Source organism: Camelina sativa, chromosome 14, assembly GCF_030686135.1.
Source record: "Camelina sativa cultivar CO46 ecotype springtype chromosome 14, ASM3068613v1".
Lineage (NCBI taxonomy): Eukaryota > Viridiplantae > Streptophyta > Magnoliopsida > Brassicales > Brassicaceae > Camelina > Camelina sativa.
Window position 1 is genome coordinate 26,006,638 of NC_141893.1, and position 19,224 is coordinate 26,025,861.

The following is a 19,224-nucleotide window of genomic DNA, read 5'->3' on the forward strand; positions in this document are numbered from 1 at the left end:
CATGAAATCCTAAATGAAGAGAAAACGCATAGGCTGCTAATCCATCTGCAAGACAATTGGCCTCTCTATACACATGCGAAATACAGACACACCAGTCCCTTGTTATAAAGCCATGACACAGACGTACCAGGAACGACAGAGGATGCGAATCACTAACCCCTGTCTAAAGAAAACCGACCACCACTTCTGAATCAACCTCTAACTCTAAATGCGACACTCGCTTACCCCACGCAAAATGAAGACCGTAATACACTCCCCACAACTCTGCTAGAACCGCCAAGCATATCCCTATGTTCACCGCAAAACCACCTAACCAATTCCCTGACACATCCCGTAATACCCCATCAGCAAAAGTAATACCCCAGCAGCAAAAGCCAAGCCCTTTGTTCTTCAAAAATGCCGATGTTGCCTCCTTTGCCAAGTCTTTCAAGAACTGCACTCTATCACGACATTTTCCATTCACACCAAACACATTCCCACATTTCCACTTCCAACCCCACCACATCTTGTTTAATTGTAAAATCTAAATCAAGCTAATAATTAACTTTTTTAATTTTATATACATAATTTATTTTTAAATTAAAAATTCTCATCGGTTGAAAATGGAGAAGGTGACAACTTAGTGATAAACCTAAATATTTTTCTTTTTTTGGTCATTATAGTCTGGTCTTAACAATAATAAATACAGAACGACTAGAAATTTTTTAGATTCCTCTGTCAAGACTTGAATCCACATTAAAACAACCGAAAGAATATAGACTTTTTTGATGTGTGGGAACTAAATTTCCAGGTTCCATGTCGTTTCTGCGGTCAGTTTTGGCGTCTTCAATTCCTCGGCTAAATTCATTGATGCACATACCTGTTGAATCAGTACAAGAAACCCATTTAACACGACTGGAAAAGGAACCAATTTTGGCTTGCTTAATGAACAATGTTCTAAAAATCGATTTAGGCATTCTTTCACGATGCTCGGCACCAACAGATGTTCTAGTTCCAAAACAAACCAACAATAATAGAGCAGAAGTCAGTTTCAGACCTATTGTGAAAACCTAATCGATGATACAACCAAATATTCTACCCGACTTTCAAAACCATGTAAGAAGAACTATCTCCCTAACCAAAGGATTCTAATTCACTTATTTTATTTACACTCTCCCAAGATCACCATGCATCCTTTATGCATCTAATGAAGATCACACACATGCCATTAGGAGTTTTGTATCATTCATGCCAAGTATCACTATTTCTTAATTTCTTAGAAGCAACAATGGTAAAACAATACACGCGCTACGTTAAGAAGTTTTAACCTACTATATAGAACTAAATGTCAATTACAAGAAGAGCAGTCTCCTGAATTTCACATATATGCTTGTTTTTGAGCGCGAATCTATTTGTTTCATATTGACGTGCAAAACCACAATTCTAGAGAAGAGACGGGACCGTAAGAAGAAATGCTAGAATAAGAGTATCAGCTAGTATCTAGTGTCAACTCTGTTGGAATAGTGATATATACAAAATTCAATCTACCCTGCCAAAATAGGTTCCACTAATGAACAAAGGCGAGAACTGAAAATAGTATTTACCTTGAAAGATCCAGTCGTTTTGGAGTTCCTCGACCATTCCAAACCAAGCAGCTTACTAGAAGTCTGATAAGTTGCCTTGAGATTATCACCACCATAAAGTTTGCGAGAAACCGCAAAGTCCCACATATTCTTAGACAAGTCATAACAAGGCTCAAATGTAGCCATCCCACCATGAACATAAGTGTACTTGAGCTTACAGTTCTTTGTACCCACCGTGTAGTTAGCAGACAACTTGTTTGCCGGATCAACCACAAGGCTCCCGTCAACAATTGTCCGGTTTTCTCCTCTCATATGAATGTAAGTCAGATTCAAAGGCTTCTCTGCAATTCTGATTGTGTTCATGAACTGAAACCTAACATCCTACATCATTAAAAAAATTCGAACCTTGTGTAACACATCCATGAAAACAGAAACTTGCTAGTTCAATTTCACTCTTATTCAGAGATTCTATAGATACAGAACCTTATGTAATTTCCAAAAACTCCAAATGTCTCAGAGAATCCAAAACCAATTTCATCTGTTTCTCATTTCTTATAGGTTTGAGCTAAACGGGTTAACTTCAAAAATTGGGAATACGAATAAAGGAGTAACCTTTTTAGGGACGTTGTAGTCGATGATGAAGAAGCCAGGCTTCTCAACGGCGAGAGAGAGACCGTTCAAGCTAGGGCCGGCGACGAGAGCAGCATCAGTCATGGTGGCGCGTAGCTTAACATTGCCGGCGTTGAAGGCAAGCGAAGCAGTGCCACCGCTCTTGTCGACATCGAACTTTCCCTTGAAAGAAGCCTTCATCGTCATCTCACGATAGCCGCCGCTTCTGTGTATATCTCTCGTTGACCCGATTTCATGGATTTCGGATTTTTCTTTTTTCTCTCCATTTAAACCGGTTGGGTCGGTAATAAGAGGTTTATTTAAGGATTTAGAAATCCAAATAAAACCACCTGCAAAATTTAGATAGTCAAAAATTTACTTCAAATTATATGAATCGTAAGCATTAGCCATTAAAAAATTTACAAAAATCTACGGCTATTGAAAATAGTTTATGGATTGGATTTTAATAATTTTACAGGATTTAAGATGATTTTTTTAGTTAAATTGAAAGAATTTTATAATAAATTATATCAACTTTCTTAATCATTAAAATTATTTAAAATCTCATGAAAACTAAAATCACTTGTAATATTAAATGGAATATATCCCTTTAGTTAAAATTTTATACTTATAGTGATTATTTTTACATTTTAAAATGTACATTATATTACATATAATTTTGAGTAGATTTGAAAGTAAAAGTTAATAAAGATTCATATACATGGATAAAACATGTTATTTTAAAAATTTTATATATTTTTCAAAATTAATAAAAACTTTCAAATCATATCTGAGTTTTTTCTTTTGAAAAAAAACAAATATGAGTTTAAAGTTTGAATACTTTCTTAATTTGTAAGGGATAACAGATTCTGAAAGTATTTTTTTGAATAAAAATAATTCATAACAAGATTTAGTTTATAACTAGAATTTTTGACCATTTTTTCTGCTTCCAAGAACTCCTCGTAATTTGACCCAATTTAGGGTTTGAAACCTTATTTTTGTTCTAAAATTCATTTCTAATTTTCTAAATAGTTAATTGTATTTGAGTTGTTGATATTAGAAGGTTTCAGATTCCATAATTCATTTTTCTTGTTCCAACAACCATAATTTTTTTTTTAATTTAGTTAAAAAGAAATCAACATATAATTTGGATAATAGTGTTTTAAAAACATATATATATTGTTACTGCTACATATTAAAAAAAAAACACAATAAAAAGAACTTATGCTTTTGTTAAAATGGTTACTAATCCATTGGATTTGGTTTTACAATTCTTTAAAGTACTGTACAAATATAACACACATTAAAAAAAGTATGAAATTATACCTTTTTAAAATTAAATATATGAAAGTTTATAAAAAAAAATACAATTATCATAGGTAATCAGTATACTAAAATTAACTAATTCTTATAAGTTCATATAGATCTTCTTGATACTCTCTATTAAATGATAAGATCAAACATGCAGATCTATAACAGTATTATCTAATATCAGACCTGCTTTACTAATAGAGGGATACAAAACATGTATGTATTACAGTCCTTTGAATTGTCTAACTCTAACAATATTACTATATAATAATAGTTGGCTTTGGATTCCGTTCAACTTTAAATGTAAGCAAAGAAAGGCCCCCGTGCGTGCGTGTTTGGTTGGGACGTGAAACAATAGACCATAGACAAAGACAACTTACATGAGTTCTCTTCTCGTTTTTTCTTTTTAACTTTCCCCAACTTGCTTTTTTTTTTTTAATTCCTTCTACAAATCTAACTATACTTGCACCATTCACGTTTTTAATTACAAAACCCTTCAATATTTATTACTATCTTTTTGGTTTGTATTGTATTCAATTCTTTGCTTTGGAAACTGTTCTTTTCTATTGACTTTTTTTGCAAAACCAAATTTCCATTATTTTAATTTCTTTTTTCTTTTTTTTTGTCAGCTTTTTAAATTTTATTGCTGTTTTGGTTAAATGTGAATATTAACCTAACTTATATATAAGATAGTATATTGCTGTGATGATGATAATAATATTAATCTTCCGGATTCTATTCTCATTTGGTTTGTGTGCTTCTCTTCGCTTTCCTCAATTCTCAATCTTCTTCTCTGCAGAACAAGAAAAAAAGTGGTTTGTTTTCTTTCTCTTTGCCTTTTCCCTCTTTTCTCCGCAATCAGTTTCCTCTTTCATTGGTCTTTCATATTTATTTGCCTTAGCGTTAAGCATTTCTTTTGCTTTTCTCAAACCAAAAACCTTCTCAGATCGATCGAAGTTTGGTGAAGTTTGATTTGGTGGGTTATCATTATTTATGTGTTTTGGTTCATTGTAATATCATTAGAATCTCCTCTTTTTGTAGGGTATTGATAAAAATTGAGTCTTTGATGCTGGGTTGTGACTTTTGAATGGATCTCTCTGTCTTTAGTTCTTGTCTGATTTTTTTTTTATTTCTTTGTCTAAACAAGACTTTACGGTTTAAAGTTGTTCAATGTCTCTGTTTTGTCTTGGCTGTTTTTGATTGATAACCATAAGGGCTTTGTGGTAAGTTAAAGAGTTATGCTGGTTTGTTGATTACGAGTAATGATTCTTGTTTCCTCATGTAGACTTTGCTAAAAAGATTTGATGTTCATCTTATTTACTGATGCTATTCTTGTTGTGTATGGCTGTGCTAATTGTTTTCATTACCTATATTGTTCCGTTGCAAGTGCCATTGATTATAGGTTGCTTGATTTTGGAGATTAGATGTCAATTTGAAATTGTAGCTTTTGTGTCTGATTGATCAAATAGAAAGCTTATACATTGCTCTTTTTCTCTTGTCTTCGTTATTGATAGATATTTTATTTCTCCGTGTTTTTTTTTGTAGTTTCCAGCATTGGCCACATTGTGGAAAGTGGTGAGAGTCTTGAATTGTCTCAAGTGTCAACTTGGATAACGCTAGGATGCAGGGAGAGAGGGCTAGTCTCGGTTCTTTAGCAGAGGCTTTGAACTTTGAGCATGGATCTACATCTAGTAACGCTGTGATAGATCAGCCTATTCGTTGGGATAATAATATTCACAGTTACGGTGATAATGGATTGCAGGATTACATGATTTCAGCTGCTGCTGATACAAATCCTACTTTTGCAAACTCAGTTTATCATGAGCAACGCGGCTTACACAGGTTTAACATTGGCGAGGCTAGCTCTAGTGGTACGAAGAACGAAACCACTAGCCACACTCAACAATGGAATGGAATTGGACGTTTTGAGGAACAGAGAAATGGCAAGCTTGAGTTGAACCCTTTATTTGCGCAACCATCTCATGGAAACCGTGTTGTTTGCAATGTTAATCTTAATGCAGAATATAATGAGCATCTTGATGATATGAATCCGGTCACAGGTCATCCTGCTCTTTTTGAGGCTAATGGACTCAGATCTAGGTTTATACCAGAGGACAGTGTTAGAGATGGGCGTCGCGTATCCTGTAAAAGAAAAGCTCTTGATGCAAGCATTGGTCAGTCCTCTTCAAGCGGAGGTTTCCGTGAGGTTCAGCGTGGAGAAAGCAGTTCTTGGATCTCACCTTCTGCGTATTATAGTCTAGCGATGACAACAAATCATTTAAACCTATCTCTTGATCGTCGAAGGGGTTTGGTGGTATCTAATGCTGTTCCAAATCTATCTGCTCCTGCTATCACAGAGAGCTCTAGTAGAAATTACTCAACTGACCAACAAGAAACTGTAAGCCCATCGGTCTATGCTGCAGGAAGTGTCATCAGACGACCTGTTGCTCCATCCTTGAACTCACAAGGGTTTCCACCAGCAGATCAACAACTGATAGACATGAGATATGGACATGCTTTAGGCAATTTTGCTTCTCAGAATCCAAATGCACCTGCTACTCACATGCCTCCTGTATTTAACTTGAACGCAAGCCCAGTAGCAACGGCTGTAGCATCGAGTTCTGCTACTCCTGTTGAGAGAAATGTTTTGCATCGAGATGAAACGAGACAGATAAGTAATAGTCTACAGATGCCTTTGTTTGTACCTGCTCCTGAACTGAGAAATGTGGCCAATGGTCATATCAGCAGTAATGCAAGTAGTGCTAGACATGCTGCATCTTCTTCATCCAGGACAAATGTTCAGCAGTGGCAGTTTCCGTCGCCGTCGCCGTCGCCATCTAATCCAGCATGGAATCCTTACCCGACTAATAACTCGCCACATAATCAAGGAAGTTTATCTGAACACTTTCGTAGGTCATTGCTTTCTTCCCTTGCTACAACAAACCAGAGAGCTGCTGCTCCTTCCTTGGTCCCTCCTGCCTCTCCTCCGGTTGAGCATGTGGTTCAGTCTGGTGGTGAAAACACCTCTCAGGTGCGTACTCGGGCTTCCTCGAGAGCAGGTATAAGACAACGGCAACATGCAACAACTGGCATTCCTCATTCTTTTCGAGGCAGAAGCAGAACGGGGTCATCCGAGGTTAGTTTCATATCAAAGATTAATGCTCCCTTTTTGTTTCTTATGGATAGTAGTAATGTTACATTTGTGTTCATATCGACTGTAAATACTAAATACCCTGTAGACGGTGACGCATTATTAATCTGATAATGTGTTTCTCTTCTGAAACAGATGCGTAATGTCTTGGAGCAGATGCGTAGAGGAGGGAACTTGCGTTTTGAGGTACTGTTTTAGATATTATGTATTTACAAAAAGATTTTAGTATAGCAGAATCTAACTTGATTAATGCAATCAACAATAAATGCTACCTAAATTTTACCTTAATGGCCATATTTAATCTGTTTTATCTTGTGCTGCTTTGTTCAGGATGTTATGCTTCAGTCGATGGTGCGAAGTGTGGCGGATCTTCATGACCGACATAGAGACATGCGACTTGATGTTGACAACATGACATATGAGGTAAAGCCAGAATCCCATAATCATTTTATTTTGCTTCATCATATATTTAACAGTGTGTATAAAATCTACAGGAGTTGTTGTCTTTAGAAGAGCGGATTGGCGATGTTTGTACCGGTTTGAATGAGGAAACCATATCAAACAGATTGAAGAAGCAAAAGTACAAAAGTAGTACCGGAGCTCCACAAGAAGTAGAACCATGTTGTGTTTGTCAGGTAACAAACAATATTAGATTTGACCATTATGAGTTGCACTTTTAGTTAATCTATTCATGACTTGCCGATTGCTTAAAATTTGATGCAATGATGACTGCAGGAGGAATACAATGAAGGAGAAGAATTAGGAGTGTTGGAATGCGGGCACAACTTCCATAGCCAATGCATCAAAGAATGGCTGAAGCTGAAGAATCTTTGCCCAATTTGCAAAACAACAGGATTGAACACTGCAAATAAGCGAAGAAGACAATGATTGAACCTGTTGGGTTTTAACCATTTGTGGAATGTTCTATACCACTGCAGCCTCATCAGGAAGAGAAGGAGGACCTAAAGAAAAAAAAAACTTGGGTTCTTCTGAATTTGTTTGGATAAGTTAATTTTACCAATTACATTTTTTATTTCTTCATCTTCTTATGATTTTACCTAGTAACACCAAGAAAGCTTGTAAGCCAATTTGGCAATTTATAGGTTTTATATATGATTGGTTATGTAATTTCTTATTTATCGTATATCCAAATTGGATGTATCAACATAGCATAAGATATGCATATTCTTTGATTCGAGAAAGTGACAAGTTCTTAGCTTGATAATCATCGGATCTTCGAACTGATGAAATCCACAAAACTGGGACAAAACAGAATCAGCAGCCGAGGCACTTGTCACCTGTAGATAGAGAGATGTTTCCTCAGACAGGTATTATTATTATTATTATTACAACCACTGACCAGTAAAAGTTATAACTTTGTACGCATAAAAAATATGTAAACTCGCATTGGCAAAGAAATGTGAAAAGAATCAATAAGAACATTGACAACACTGTACGCACAACATTTATATAGCTTGTCGGTGTGGACGTGGATACGTGTGATCAAAACATATTCTCATTTGCCTTTCACGTGCTATTTTCTCATTACTAATCACTACATTATGTCACATGATTGAACAAACTAATCAGGATTATATTATTTTCATTTTATTATTACTTATTTGTATGTAGTTTTGTTGGCTTTATGAACAAAACAGAACACCGAATTGGACAAAATCGATTCAGTTCTAGATAGTCACGTTAAGATAAAGTATTGATTCGTAACTTTCAGGAATATGGCCTACATTTACAAATAATTGTATAATAGTGAGACAAAATAATTCTGGATATCAATCAACTTATTGCAGGAATATGGCCGTCATTTTTTTTTATTTATTTTGCTATCATTTTTTAGTGGTGTTAACGATTTTTACATATAAAAAAATATTAAAATAACATATTCTTTTTAAAAATATATATTAAACGATATTTTTAATCTCAATTGATCTAAAACAGATAATGTATATTATAAGTATATGGAAGACATCTAAAGCAGAGTTTTTGCCAAAAAAAAAAAAAAAAAAAGCAGAGTATACCAGAGCCGTCACTCGTAGAGCCCAAAATGGAAGGGGTTTTGTCTCTCGTAAACATGATTGTGTTGCTTCTTCTTGTAGCTTCGTCTGGACTTGGAAAATGCTGCCATGCTTACAGTTACAGCAGGAGTGATTTCCCGGAAGGTTTCGTTTTTGGAGCAGGGATATCTGCTTATCAGGTAACCAAGCAATCCCATCCCATATTCCCATCCCTTATTTTTTTCTGTTTTCTTTTTTTCTTTTCTCGATTATCTTTTAAGTTTTTGGTTTCTTCTCAAAGTGGGAAGGAGCTGTTGATGAAGACGGGAGGAAGCCTAGCGTGTGGGATACTTTCCTTCACTCTCGTAAGCTTTTTTCTTTTTTTGTTTCCATTATCTTTTTCTATGTTTTGGTTTTTAATTGCACTATGGTCTGAGGGAGGGTGGGTATTCCGGTTTATGGTTCACTTTTCCCGGTTTTATGGTTTTATAAAATCTGAAACCATTTAAAAACTGTATGTAGTTCGATTTGGTTATGTTTGGTCTTATGGTTTTAGGATATATTGCTTTTATGAAGAAAAAAAAACTAAAACCATTTAAAAACCATACGCAATTCTGTTTTGGTTTGGTTTGGTTCAGTTTTTCTGCAATGTCACTTTTCAAAAAAACAACATTGCATAAAATTAGCTCCTCTTTTTGTTTATTTTTTTCTCAAAGAAAATTAGCAGCTTTTTGTTTACTTTTTTTGAACCAAGAGAAAATTAGCAGCTCTATGCTTAAAGAATAAGGTTATCTTCAAGTACTTTAAGAAGAAAAAAACATTTGATTTTCGTCTTTGAACTATACCATCTTCGGTTTAATCTCCTTGGCAGGTAAGATGGATAACGGAGACATAACTTGTGATGGATATCACAAGTACAAGGTTCGTTCTCTTTTATATACATGTTATTTTATAATTATTCACTAAACAAAATACCAAAGATTTTCTTTTCTGACTCTGTAGGAAGATGTGCAGCTTATGGCCGAAACTGGCTTACATGCATTCAGATTCTCCATCTCTTGGTCTAGGCTTATTCTCAGTAAGTCTTCTTTAATTATCACCTTTTTTCTTACTTTACTTCAAAGGATCAACTATATGAGCTCTTGTCTCATTAGATGGAAGAGGTTCCATTAACCCGAAAGGTCTACAGTTCTACAAGAACTTCATCCAAGAACTTGTCAGACATGGTAATACCTACTAACCCGTCTTTACACTCTTCTTCTGCACGGAAGTAGACTTCATATTATTTTAACAAGATTATATGCAGTTTTACTGCAGGAATTGAGCCACATGTTACACTTTATCATTTCGATCATCCTCAGTATCTCGAGGATGACTATGAAGGATGGATCAACCGCAGAATCATGTAGAGCGCAGCATTTTAATTTACTTTGCTTCTACTTTCACATGTTGCTACAAAAAATTACCTGAAAAATGAAAAGCTTCTTCTTGTTATTTTGTCATATCGCAGCAAAGACTTCACTGCTTATACAGATGTTTGCTTCAGAGAGTTTGGGCGCTACGTCAAATTCTGGACCACGATCAACGAGGCTAATATATTCACTATTGGAGGTTACAACAATGGGAATTCACCGCCTGGTCGTTGCTCCTTTCCGGGCAGAAACTGCTTGTCAGGGAACTCTTCCACACATCGTCGGCCATAACTTGTTGCTTGCGCACGCCTCTGTTTCAAGACTATATAAGCAAAAGTACAAGGTATAATATCTGTTTTTTAGATAACTCTCTCTTGAATGTGAGACTTGATAACAAAGGAGTAAGGTATTATATATATATGCAATGTGCAGGATATACAAGGAGGTTCTGTAGGCTTTAGCTTATATGCAATGAATTTTACTCCTTCTACAAGCTCCAAGGATGATGAAATCGCAACGCAAAGAGCTATTGATTTCTACCTAGGATGGTGAGTCATGCACAAAACAAACTTAGGCAACATATGTATCCAAAGTTTATATTCTTGAAAACTCAGGATGCTTGAGCCTGTTATATATGGAGACTATCCTGATGCGATGAGAAAAACCGTTGGATTAAGACTGCCAGTTTTCTCAGAGGAAGAATCAGAACAAGTTAAAGGCTCATCTGACTCCATAGGAATTATACACTATCTTACGGCTTCTGTGACAAACAACGAAATGAACCCTTCACTTTCAGGAATCACAGATTTTAACTCAGACTTGGGCGTATCTCTTAATTGTAAGAGCCAAAAAAACTCAATCTATAGAATATATCTATCTTTGCTCTTTAATCCTATGATAATTTGCATTAGCTAATTAATCATCTTTTTTTTCTTCCTTTTATTGCTTGGGAGACAGTTTCTTCTCTGAAGGTAAGAGTTTCGAGGCTACTAAATTCAGATGCAAAGCGCCTAGGGTATTAATTAACTACTTATACAGCTAAGTCTTCCCAACACTTTTTCACTAGTTGTTTTCTTTTTGTTTTTGTTAGGACAAGTATGTTGGTTCTCCATGGGCTATGGAAGGCATCCTGGAGTATATAATGCAGCGCTATGGCAATCCTCCTGTCTACATTCTTGAGAATGGTCTCTCTCTCTCTCTCTCGCTCCCTCTATCATTTCTCTTGTGTTTGTCTTAGTCTATTTAATTCTCTTACCAATGCAAACAAATAGGTAAAAAAATGAAACAAGATTTGGAGCTGCAACAGAAGGACACACCAAGGATTGAGTACTTAGAAGCTTATATTGGAGCAGTGCTGAAAGCCGTTAGGTAAGTAAAAGTGTTTCATAGTGCTTCTTATTATCTCTGCTCTCTTATCGGTGTATGAAAGATACAAAAGTCATTACTACATGTAGGAATGGATCAGACACGAGAGGATACTTCGTATGGTCATTTATGGATTTGTACGAGTTACTAAGCGGATATGAGAATAGTTACGGATTGTACTCTGTCAACTTCAGCGACCCCCAACGCAAGAGATCTCCCAAACTCTCTGCCCATTGGTACTCTGGGTTTCTCAAGGGCAAAACCACCTTTCTTGGTTCCCAAGGCATCATGCAATCGCAGAGCAACTTCTCGTCTTCCTCCTAGTACCAGGGTTGCTGTTAAATATGCTGTATCCGGTTCAGTATATAGTCAGATTCTTGCATAAAAAAAGATCACTGAAGTTGTGTGATACGAGCCAAATAATTCAGCTTCAAACTCGTACCGAAACGTTTGATATAAGAAAGATATTTAAGCAAAAGCTTCCCTTTAACCCAAATCTCTCTTTGAGAATTAGGTTAATTGTTGGCGCTTGAGGCTGAGAATTAGGTTAACCCAACTCTCTCTCTCTGTACTCATCCTTGAATGTCCATGATTTACAAAAATATGTGTTTTAAACAGTAGCGGTACTCTCTTTCCTCGATAAAACATTATATGTGGTACGTGAAAAGACTGTTCGCCGCACTTGTTGAAAAAATGCAGCCACCATTATATTGACAACATGTAATCACTCTATTCGAAGAAATGTAAAGCATCAAAGATCGAGACCAAATTGTGTGTCGGTGATTGATTTTTCCTCAAGATTGCAAATGTTAAATTCTCAACAACCCTGCACAATTGCTGCCAAAGAAAAAGGTTGTTAGATAAAAAAATATTTGGTTTGAAGACTGAGCTCGAGCATCTCAGTCAGACATATCTAATAACTTCGTATTAAACTCTTTCCAATATGTGTGAAAAAGAACCTTATTCATCTGCCAATTGTAACAGCTTAATGTATCTCCATCTAGGTTCACAAAGAAACCAATCCCATTAACCCAAACCCTTTGCTGGACTAGAGACTGCCACATCCAATAGCTTAAGTCCTAAACTAGTCTGTAATTTCACAGACTTATGCTTCTCCAACTCACTCTACTGCTCAAAGATCTGAAATATTCCACATTTACAAACATCGCAGTTATACTTAACAACTTCTAAGACCCTGGAGCCCTTCTTTCTCTTATGCCATAGACTATTCTTTATTGCTTATCCACCAAAGAACATAACTAACCAACTCAGAACCTTTTTTTTATTATTTTTTTTTTTTTTGCTAAACAGTTAATATCATTAAAATGAAAATTACGGTGTTTACAAGAAAATCTGAGCTATGGACCCCTCGCCAAAAAAAGATAAAAAAAACAAGGGACATATAGAAATACACAATTCGCAGAAGGAGAGAAAGACCAGAGCCTAAGATATCCACAGGGATCTCAGGTTTCTGAACTTTTTAAGTTTCTGCCTGGCATAAATGGAACTGATGATCAAGCGGTCAATCTCTTTAGAAATGGTCAGAGCCGGAACAATAACCTAGTTGTGGATGAGGTTGTTCCTTTGACGCCAAATGCTGTAAACTATAGCATGAGCTAGCAATAAGCGAAGGGTAGGAGGAGAAGAGGAATTCTTGACCTTCACCCAAGCCATAAGCGCTGACCAATCCGGGAAAGTAGTGGGTGGGAGACTTAAGCGGGGGAAGACATATTGCCAAATTGATTGTGCAAAGGGACAGTGCATGAAGAGGTGGTCCCTAGTTTCCTCAGAACCTAAACAAAGGCAGCAAACCGTGTCCAACTGCATTCCCCAAGAGGCAAGCCGAGAACGGGTTGGAAGTCTGTTAAGCTGAGCTAACCACATAAGAAAAGCATGCCATGGTGTTGATCCTTTGAACCAGATCAGGTTCGCCCAGTCCTTCTCGGTTGCTTTAGGCCTGAGCGTCTCCCAAGTTGCGCAGGAGGAGAAATCCCCCAAGGCCTTATTTTCGATACACCACTCATAAGTATCAGTCTGGAGCGATTTCCGTGGAAGCGGGATGGTGGACAAGAATATTTGAAGTTTAACCGCTTCCTCCGATTTCGGAGAGGAGAGGCACCATCCCTCTCTTGTGCTAGCGTCTGCAATTTTAGCATTTCTAGGAACTCGAAGATTTGAAGGTCCCATTTCTCCAAACACTTCCAGCAGAGGACCCAGAGGAGTCCAATTGTCATGCCAGAACCAGGCTGTATCGCCATTTCCAATCCTGCATATAATAAAGTTTTTTGCCAACGGACGTAACTTAAGCAGGCTCTTCCAAAGCCAAGAATCAGAGGCCTTTAGCTTTAAGTCCCAGAAGCTGTTGGAGTTCCAGTCATGTTGGTGACGCTGCCGGTGTTTGACAGGTTCACTGTTCACCAAAGATTTAACATTTTATGTGGCAAGTTTTGTCAGGGTGCATTTCGATATCGACAAATTTGCGGAAGCGGGGAATTGCTTGTGATTCAGGATGTGCAAGGTGTGGGGCTGACGAGGAAACAATAAATTATGCTATTTTTCGGTGTCCACCGGCTCGACAGGTCTGGGCTTTAGCTCAAGTACCCGTCAGACCAGTCTCCTTTCCAACAGAGTCGGTGTATGCCAATGTGGACCATTTCCTGGGTTCTACCAATCCAGGCTCTCAGATAGCGGCTTTCCTTTAGCTCATGTGGTATATTTGGAAAGCAAGGAATGCTCGAGTTCTTGAGAATCAAATGGAACAGCCAGACGAAGTAGTTCGGTTAGCAATAGGGGAGGCGTCTACCTGGCTGCAGGCACAAGTAGAGGTTAAGGATGAGGATCATTCCCCACTCCCTATCACCTCTAATGCTCGATTAAAAGGGCCCACGAACCCCCTTCCTACTGTTTTTTTAGGTTATCGGTGCTTTGTAGATGGCTCTTGGAAAGCAAGTGATGCTTTTTCAGGTGCAGGATGGGTTTGTTCTTCTTTTTAAGATTCATTGACAACGAGGGAAGCCACCAATTTCCGACGAAGTCTTTCCCCTTTATATGCTGAAGTAGAAGCTTCTTTTGGGCTATGCGGTGCATGATTGGACATGACTACCGGGATATGGCGTTCTTTACAGATTGTTCAGACTTGGTGAAGATGGTGTCTTTTCCGCATAATGTTCTATATGTAAACAGTTTTCCTTCTAATTGGCTCATATGAGATGATTTTTTGTTGTTAAAAAAAAAGATATATATGATGTGTTGTTATCTCATTAGTAATAATTTTACCTCATGGCATAATTAATTTTAAGTGAGTGAAATTTATAAAATAAAACATATATAAAGATATACAGACATTCTCATCAAATAAATTAATTCCTATAAATTATTATTTATTTCAAATTATTTCATGTTTTCACGAATGCATTACAAAAGTACATGTGTTGAAATTTATAAAATCAAACATAAAAATACTAATATTTTTAAATGATTCTTTTTTAAAATGATACATATTAAAATTTGATAAACTTTTAATATAAATTAAATTTTATCGTTAAACATTCATTTTGGTAATACATTTAATTATCTATTTTATCGTAAAACCATATTTTAATTAACTTCTTCACGATTAGAGTTAAAATGGTAATAACAAAAATAATATGAGCATCATATGAGATAATATGCATGTTGGTTAGTATTTGAAATTTAACAAAAAAAAAATAATTATTAAAAAATAAATTAACATTCACACAAAATTTTGAAAATCCAAAAATATCCAAAATATTATTCTTCTATATGTCATAATTTCATAAGTAGTAATTATGTAAATTGTCATCAATTAACCAAAAATTTATTCCTACATGCTCATTTTTTTTTAATTTTTTTAGTAATAAAAAATGTATTAGTAATCAAATGGACCTATTCTTGTTACATTTCAAGCAACAATTTCTTTCATTGCTTATAAGACACACTTATTCCTATATTTCTTTATAAATTATATAAGTAAGTTATGATGCACTATCTACTATACTATATTTGTATACACATTTGATATATGAACATGTAAATGAATGTATATATATTATATTTATATACATATATATCATATATGGTGTAAGTTTAAAGAATATTTTATGAAATTGCACAAAGGATGCTCAACATCTGCTTGAAATACGCAAAGAAAAAAAATTAACATTTTGAGTATTTTCCTTTTATTTAAAATTCAATTATAATATTTTCACTAAGATGAGACAGCTAAATCATAATTCCAATGAAATCAGTAAATCAAACAAAAATCAAAATTCCAATGAAATAAGTAATTCAAACACATAATCAATATTTTTAGTAAACTTAATAAAAATACTATAACATTAACAATACAAAAACATAGACTTATACAATGAAGTTTTTGTTGTAGGATGTGAATTGATAACCATTAACCGCAACCAAAAAACTTTCAAATGTATCATTGGAAGAAGATGCTGCATTGTTGCATTTAAATATATACTTTTAAGATTTTCATTTCTTGCATCACAAAGTTGTTATTGTTCTTAGCGACATTGACCCTCTTCCTAAGAAAACAAATGTAAAATTAAAGTAAGTTATCTTTCATTTCAAGCAGTTTCTGATAATCTTAGTGCATCACTGTTTTTTGCTGGAGCAGCTTCTAAACCTGGATAATCTAAGGACCTCCAATCTCATTGGGGATGCAGGACTCCTTGTGTTGTCTCAGTTCTGTCATAAGCTGAAACAATTAGAGATTGTACTGGATCCTGATCACCCTCTTGGGAGGGCATTTATGGACGTCGACGTGGATGGTGTAATCACATATGATGGACTGGTAGCTCTTGTTAGCAACTGCAAAGAGCTGGTATCTTTGACGGTTTATATGGTTCAAGTAAGTTATCTTTCATTTCAAGCAGTTTCTGATAACTTGAAAGAGTTGCGCAACTTCGCCATGTACATGATTCCCACGCTCTGGGCCCCTCGAGGAAGATATGATACTGGAAGATGACATACAACGCCTCATAAGGAGTCAATCCAAATACTTGTCTGGTAACTGTTGGTGTAAGCAAACTCTACCAAGTCTAGGCGATCCGCCCAATGCTGCATTAACACACACCCCAAAACAACTCTGGAAGAATCTGTATATACCAGGTAAGGCTCATTCTACTCCAGCAATGCCAACACTGGCGTAGTAATCAACATTTGCTTTAGGCTCGCAAAAATCCCCTCACACTCCGATGACCATAGAAATAGAACTTCTTTCCCTGTAAGCTTGGACATCGGCTTGGCCATACTCGCAAAACCTGGAGCAAACCTGTTGTAATACTCTGCTAACCCAGAAAACTCACAATCTTAGTGGCATTCTGTTGTCTAGGTCAATCTCCAATAACATGAATCTTCTCTTGATCTACTGAAACTCCCTATAGATAAACTATGTGACCCAAGAATCTCATCTCTCTCTACCATAAACTGCACTACTAAACTTAGCAAACAGCTTCTGCTTCCGCAGCTTCTCCAGAACTACTCTCAGATAAACCTCATGCTCCTTAGGACTCGTGGAATAAACCAAGATACCGTTAATGAAGATGATAACTGAAACGATCTGACCCATTTTTTTTTAAAAAATATATAACAATTAACTAGTGGTCCCATACCCACTAGCCACCTAACCACATTCCTCCTAGTCGTTCAAACAACACTCTCCCCCGGTGACAATCCATATGCAATTTGTACGGATCTAACCAATCCAGACCGAAAATGACATCATACAACTCCACGCGATTGATAATCATATCTTTTGACATCGACTCACATCCAATCTGAATATGTACCCCTCTCGCCCATCCAAGAACCGCCAATAATATGCCTCCTGCAACCTTAATCGGCCGATGCACCTCCCAAATCGGGATTCCAGGTTGTGGATGTTACAATTCTCCCTCACCAACATAGATTCGTCCTCAAATCATCAGCCAAGGACTCCCGTGCAACCGTCTCCACAGCCCGCAGTCCTCCGACCAATCTGCAAAGGTCACCTCTAGGTGATAGACTCACGTTCCAGACATTATTTGCTCTCGACTTTTCGACTTTCCTTTACTCATAGGTCTCAACCTTGAGTTTTGATTCGCTCCTCATTAGGCCTTAACCCGTACGTCATATATCTAAGGAAGTCCAATATTCGTCTCTCAGGTTGCCACCCTACAGCTCGCCCCTGTATCGTCATCCAAAGTCAATATATCAACCATACTCTCAAGCCAAAAAGTCTTAGAATATGACGGTACTAGTAGGACTGAAATCCTCCAAGACTCGTTCAGGACCATCGGTCATTAGAGCAAACAATTCTGAACACGTCTTAGTCCTATCTCCTAACCATGTTTCCTTCCCGTGGCTCGCGTAACATAACACAATGTCCTACCAACCACATATCCCCTCACTGGAATACCTCATGACCACACAAGGATCATCAAAATGCCAAAAGGGCCGCCACAAAGGCCAACAAATGTCCTAAACAGGACCGCCACAAATGCTGAATGTCTAAACAGACCCCCACCATGGCCAAACAAATGTCCTAACCAGGACCGCCACCAAGGCAAAACAATATCCCAAACAGGACCTTCACAAAGACCACTTGTCCCGAAGGACCATCACGAAGACCACTTGTCCCGAAAGACGGACAAAAAGACCATTCATCCTGAAGGACCGTCAAGAAGACCACTCATCCCGAAGGATTCCCTAAACAGGCCACACTTCCCAAAGGACCGTCACGAAGTCCAAACATCCCGAAGGCCATTGAAATAGGCAATATTGGCTAAACAGCCTGCCACAAAGGCCACACAATTGGCTAAACAACCCGCCACAAAGGCCACACAATGTCTCAAAAGACCGCCACACACGGGCATACAAGGACTCAATAGTCCGCCACGAAGGCTAAACAAGCCCCTCCAAGGCTCACAACCTCTAAAATGGACAAATTCTAACTCCCATAAAACTTTCTATTTTTAGAACTTTCCACTTTTAGAAACTTCTATTTCAAGAAACTTTCCCTCTTTAACAACCGCCTTGCGAAATTTTGTATCCCGAACACCACCTCATCTTGTTACTTAGTCGCAAAACCAACCACCCCTAAGCGACCAAGTAACAAGAGAGATGGGCTGACATACTTCATTCCCGCTCCAGCTGGGACCAGGCTAGACAAGCTCAAGTCGCGGCCTGCTTCTCAAACCACTTCTTAAACCGTGCCTTCAACCTCACATCTGGCTCCCAAGTCTGCTCCTCAACACCATCATAATCCCAAAGGACTCTCATCAAAGGAACCTTCTTCTTCCGAAGTTCATTGACTCTCCTTTCGAGAACCCTCACTGGTCTCGCCTCCAAAATCATGTTAGGCTGAAGATCCTCAGGAATCTTAGCCAACAATTGATCATCCTCGCGGAGACACTTCCGTAACATAGACACATGGAAACCTTGTGGAACGCACGCATAACCTCAGGCAACTCCAGCCTATATACCACCGGTCCACCCGCTCAATCACCCTGGACAGACCCATATACCTCAGACTCAACTTAGTCTCTGTTAATGACCTGTTCGGACCTCGCACAATGGCCATCTTGAGGTACACACTATCTCTCACATAAAACTCAAGATCTCTCCTCCTCTTATCGGTCCCGTACATGCTCCTCTCCCCCACCTAAGTCCAGCATAACGGAGTACGGCATGGCCTCCCATACAAGGCCTCATAAGGAGCCATCCCAATACTCGCCTGATAACTGTTGTTGTAAGCAAACTCTACCAAGCTCAGGTAACGTCTGGAT

The 19,224-nt window shown here is 37.3% G+C and overlaps 3 protein-coding genes, 1 long non-coding RNA gene and 1 pseudogene across 8 annotated transcripts; 2 read left to right on the top strand and 3 right to left on the bottom strand.

Annotated features, from left to right (window-relative positions):
• Positions 1–619: 619 nt before the first annotated feature.
• On the bottom strand, positions 620–3,316 carry LOC104742209 (outer envelope pore protein 24A, chloroplastic). 2 transcript variants are annotated; one of them, XR_015579874.1, is made up of 4 exons: positions 2,175–2,461; positions 1,584–1,943; positions 889–987; positions 620–844 (listed from the first exon to the last, which is right to left on the bottom strand). XR_015579874.1 is itself a non-coding variant. In XM_087484055.1 (4 exons), exons 1-4 carry the CDS (start codon positions 3,183–3,185, stop codon positions 779–781), a joined length of 867 nt encoding a protein of 288 aa, XP_087340181.1. In that variant the 5' UTR covers positions 3,186–3,316; the 3' UTR covers positions 620–778. The 2 variants fall into 2 exon arrangements, 1 of the variants encoding a protein (XP_087340181.1); XM_087484055.1 differs by lacking the exon at positions 889–987 and adding an exon at positions 3,107–3,316 and having other exon boundaries at positions 620–859; positions 2,175–2,521.
• A 359-nt stretch (positions 3,317–3,675) lies between these two features.
• Positions 3,676–7,835, top strand: LOC104742212 (putative E3 ubiquitin-protein ligase RHG1A). Of its 3 annotated transcripts, none has more exons than XM_010463179.2 (6): positions 3,676–4,297; positions 5,028–6,618; positions 6,769–6,819; positions 6,964–7,056; positions 7,128–7,268; positions 7,369–7,835. In XM_010463179.2, the coding sequence occupies exons 2-6, from the start codon at positions 5,104–5,106 to the stop codon at positions 7,519–7,521; spliced, it is 1,953 nt and encodes a 650-aa protein (XP_010461481.1). In that variant the 5' UTR covers positions 3,676–4,297; positions 5,028–5,103; the 3' UTR covers positions 7,522–7,835. The 3 variants fall into 3 exon arrangements, with proteins under 3 accessions (XP_010461481.1, XP_010461482.1, XP_010461483.1); XM_010463180.3 differs by having other exon boundaries at positions 3,948–4,458; XM_010463181.3 differs by lacking the exon at positions 3,676–4,297 and adding an exon at positions 4,453–4,705.
• On the bottom strand, positions 7,714–8,897 carry LOC104742211 (uncharacterized). Its single transcript, XR_760483.3, has 2 exons — positions 8,670–8,897; positions 7,714–7,931 (listed from the first exon to the last, which is right to left on the bottom strand). It is a non-coding gene; the product is annotated as an uncharacterized LOC104742211 (long non-coding RNA).
• LOC104742210 (beta-glucosidase 1-like) lies at positions 8,696–12,042 on the top strand (annotated as a pseudogene). The gene is made up of 12 exons (XR_015579875.1): positions 8,696–8,845; positions 8,947–9,010; positions 9,517–9,566; positions 9,648–9,723; positions 9,800–9,871; positions 9,963–10,050; positions 10,156–10,400; positions 10,490–10,605; positions 10,672–10,882; positions 11,124–11,241; positions 11,329–11,425; positions 11,512–12,042. The product of XR_015579875.1 is annotated as a beta-glucosidase 1-like (transcript).
• A 4,537-nt stretch (positions 12,043–16,579) lies between these two features.
• LOC147928631 (uncharacterized) lies at positions 16,580–17,027 on the bottom strand. Its single transcript, XM_087486222.1, has 2 exons — positions 16,880–17,027; positions 16,580–16,743 (listed from the first exon to the last, which is right to left on the bottom strand). Exons 1-2 carry the CDS (start codon positions 17,025–17,027, stop codon positions 16,580–16,582), a joined length of 312 nt encoding a protein of 103 aa, XP_087342348.1.
• Positions 17,028–19,224: the final 2,197 nt, after the last annotated feature.

Bases quoted from the DNA above. Each gene is read 5' to 3' on its own strand.
- LOC104742209 (XM_087484055.1), bottom strand. From the start codon at position 3,185: ATGAATTTTAGAACAAAAATAAGGTTTCAAACCCTAAATTGGGTCAAA. The intron at 2,522-3,106 runs GTCAAAAATTCT...TAAATTTTGCAG, and splicing joins TCTTGGAAGCAGAAAAAATG to GTGGTTTTATTTGGATTTCT. The intron at 1,944-2,174 runs GTTACTCCTTTA...TTAATGATGTAG, and splicing joins ACTACAACGTCCCTAAAAAG to GATGTTAGGTTTCAGTTCAT.
- LOC104742212 (XM_010463179.2), top strand. From the start codon at position 5,104: ATGCAGGGAGAGAGGGCTAGTCTCGGTTCTTTAGCAGAGGCTTTGAAC. The intron at 6,619-6,768 runs GTTAGTTTCATA...CTTCTGAAACAG, and splicing joins GCAGAACGGGGTCATCCGAG to ATGCGTAATGTCTTGGAGCA. The intron at 6,820-6,963 runs GTACTGTTTTAG...TGCTTTGTTCAG, and splicing joins GAGGGAACTTGCGTTTTGAG to GATGTTATGCTTCAGTCGAT.
- LOC147928631 (XM_087486222.1), bottom strand. From the start codon at position 17,027: ATGGGTCAGATCGTTTCAGTTATCATCTTCATTAACGGTATCTTGGTT. The intron at 16,744-16,879 runs GTAGAGAGAGAT...CTGGGTTAGCAG, and splicing joins GTTTAGTAGTGCAGTTTATG to AGTATTACAACAGGTTTGCT.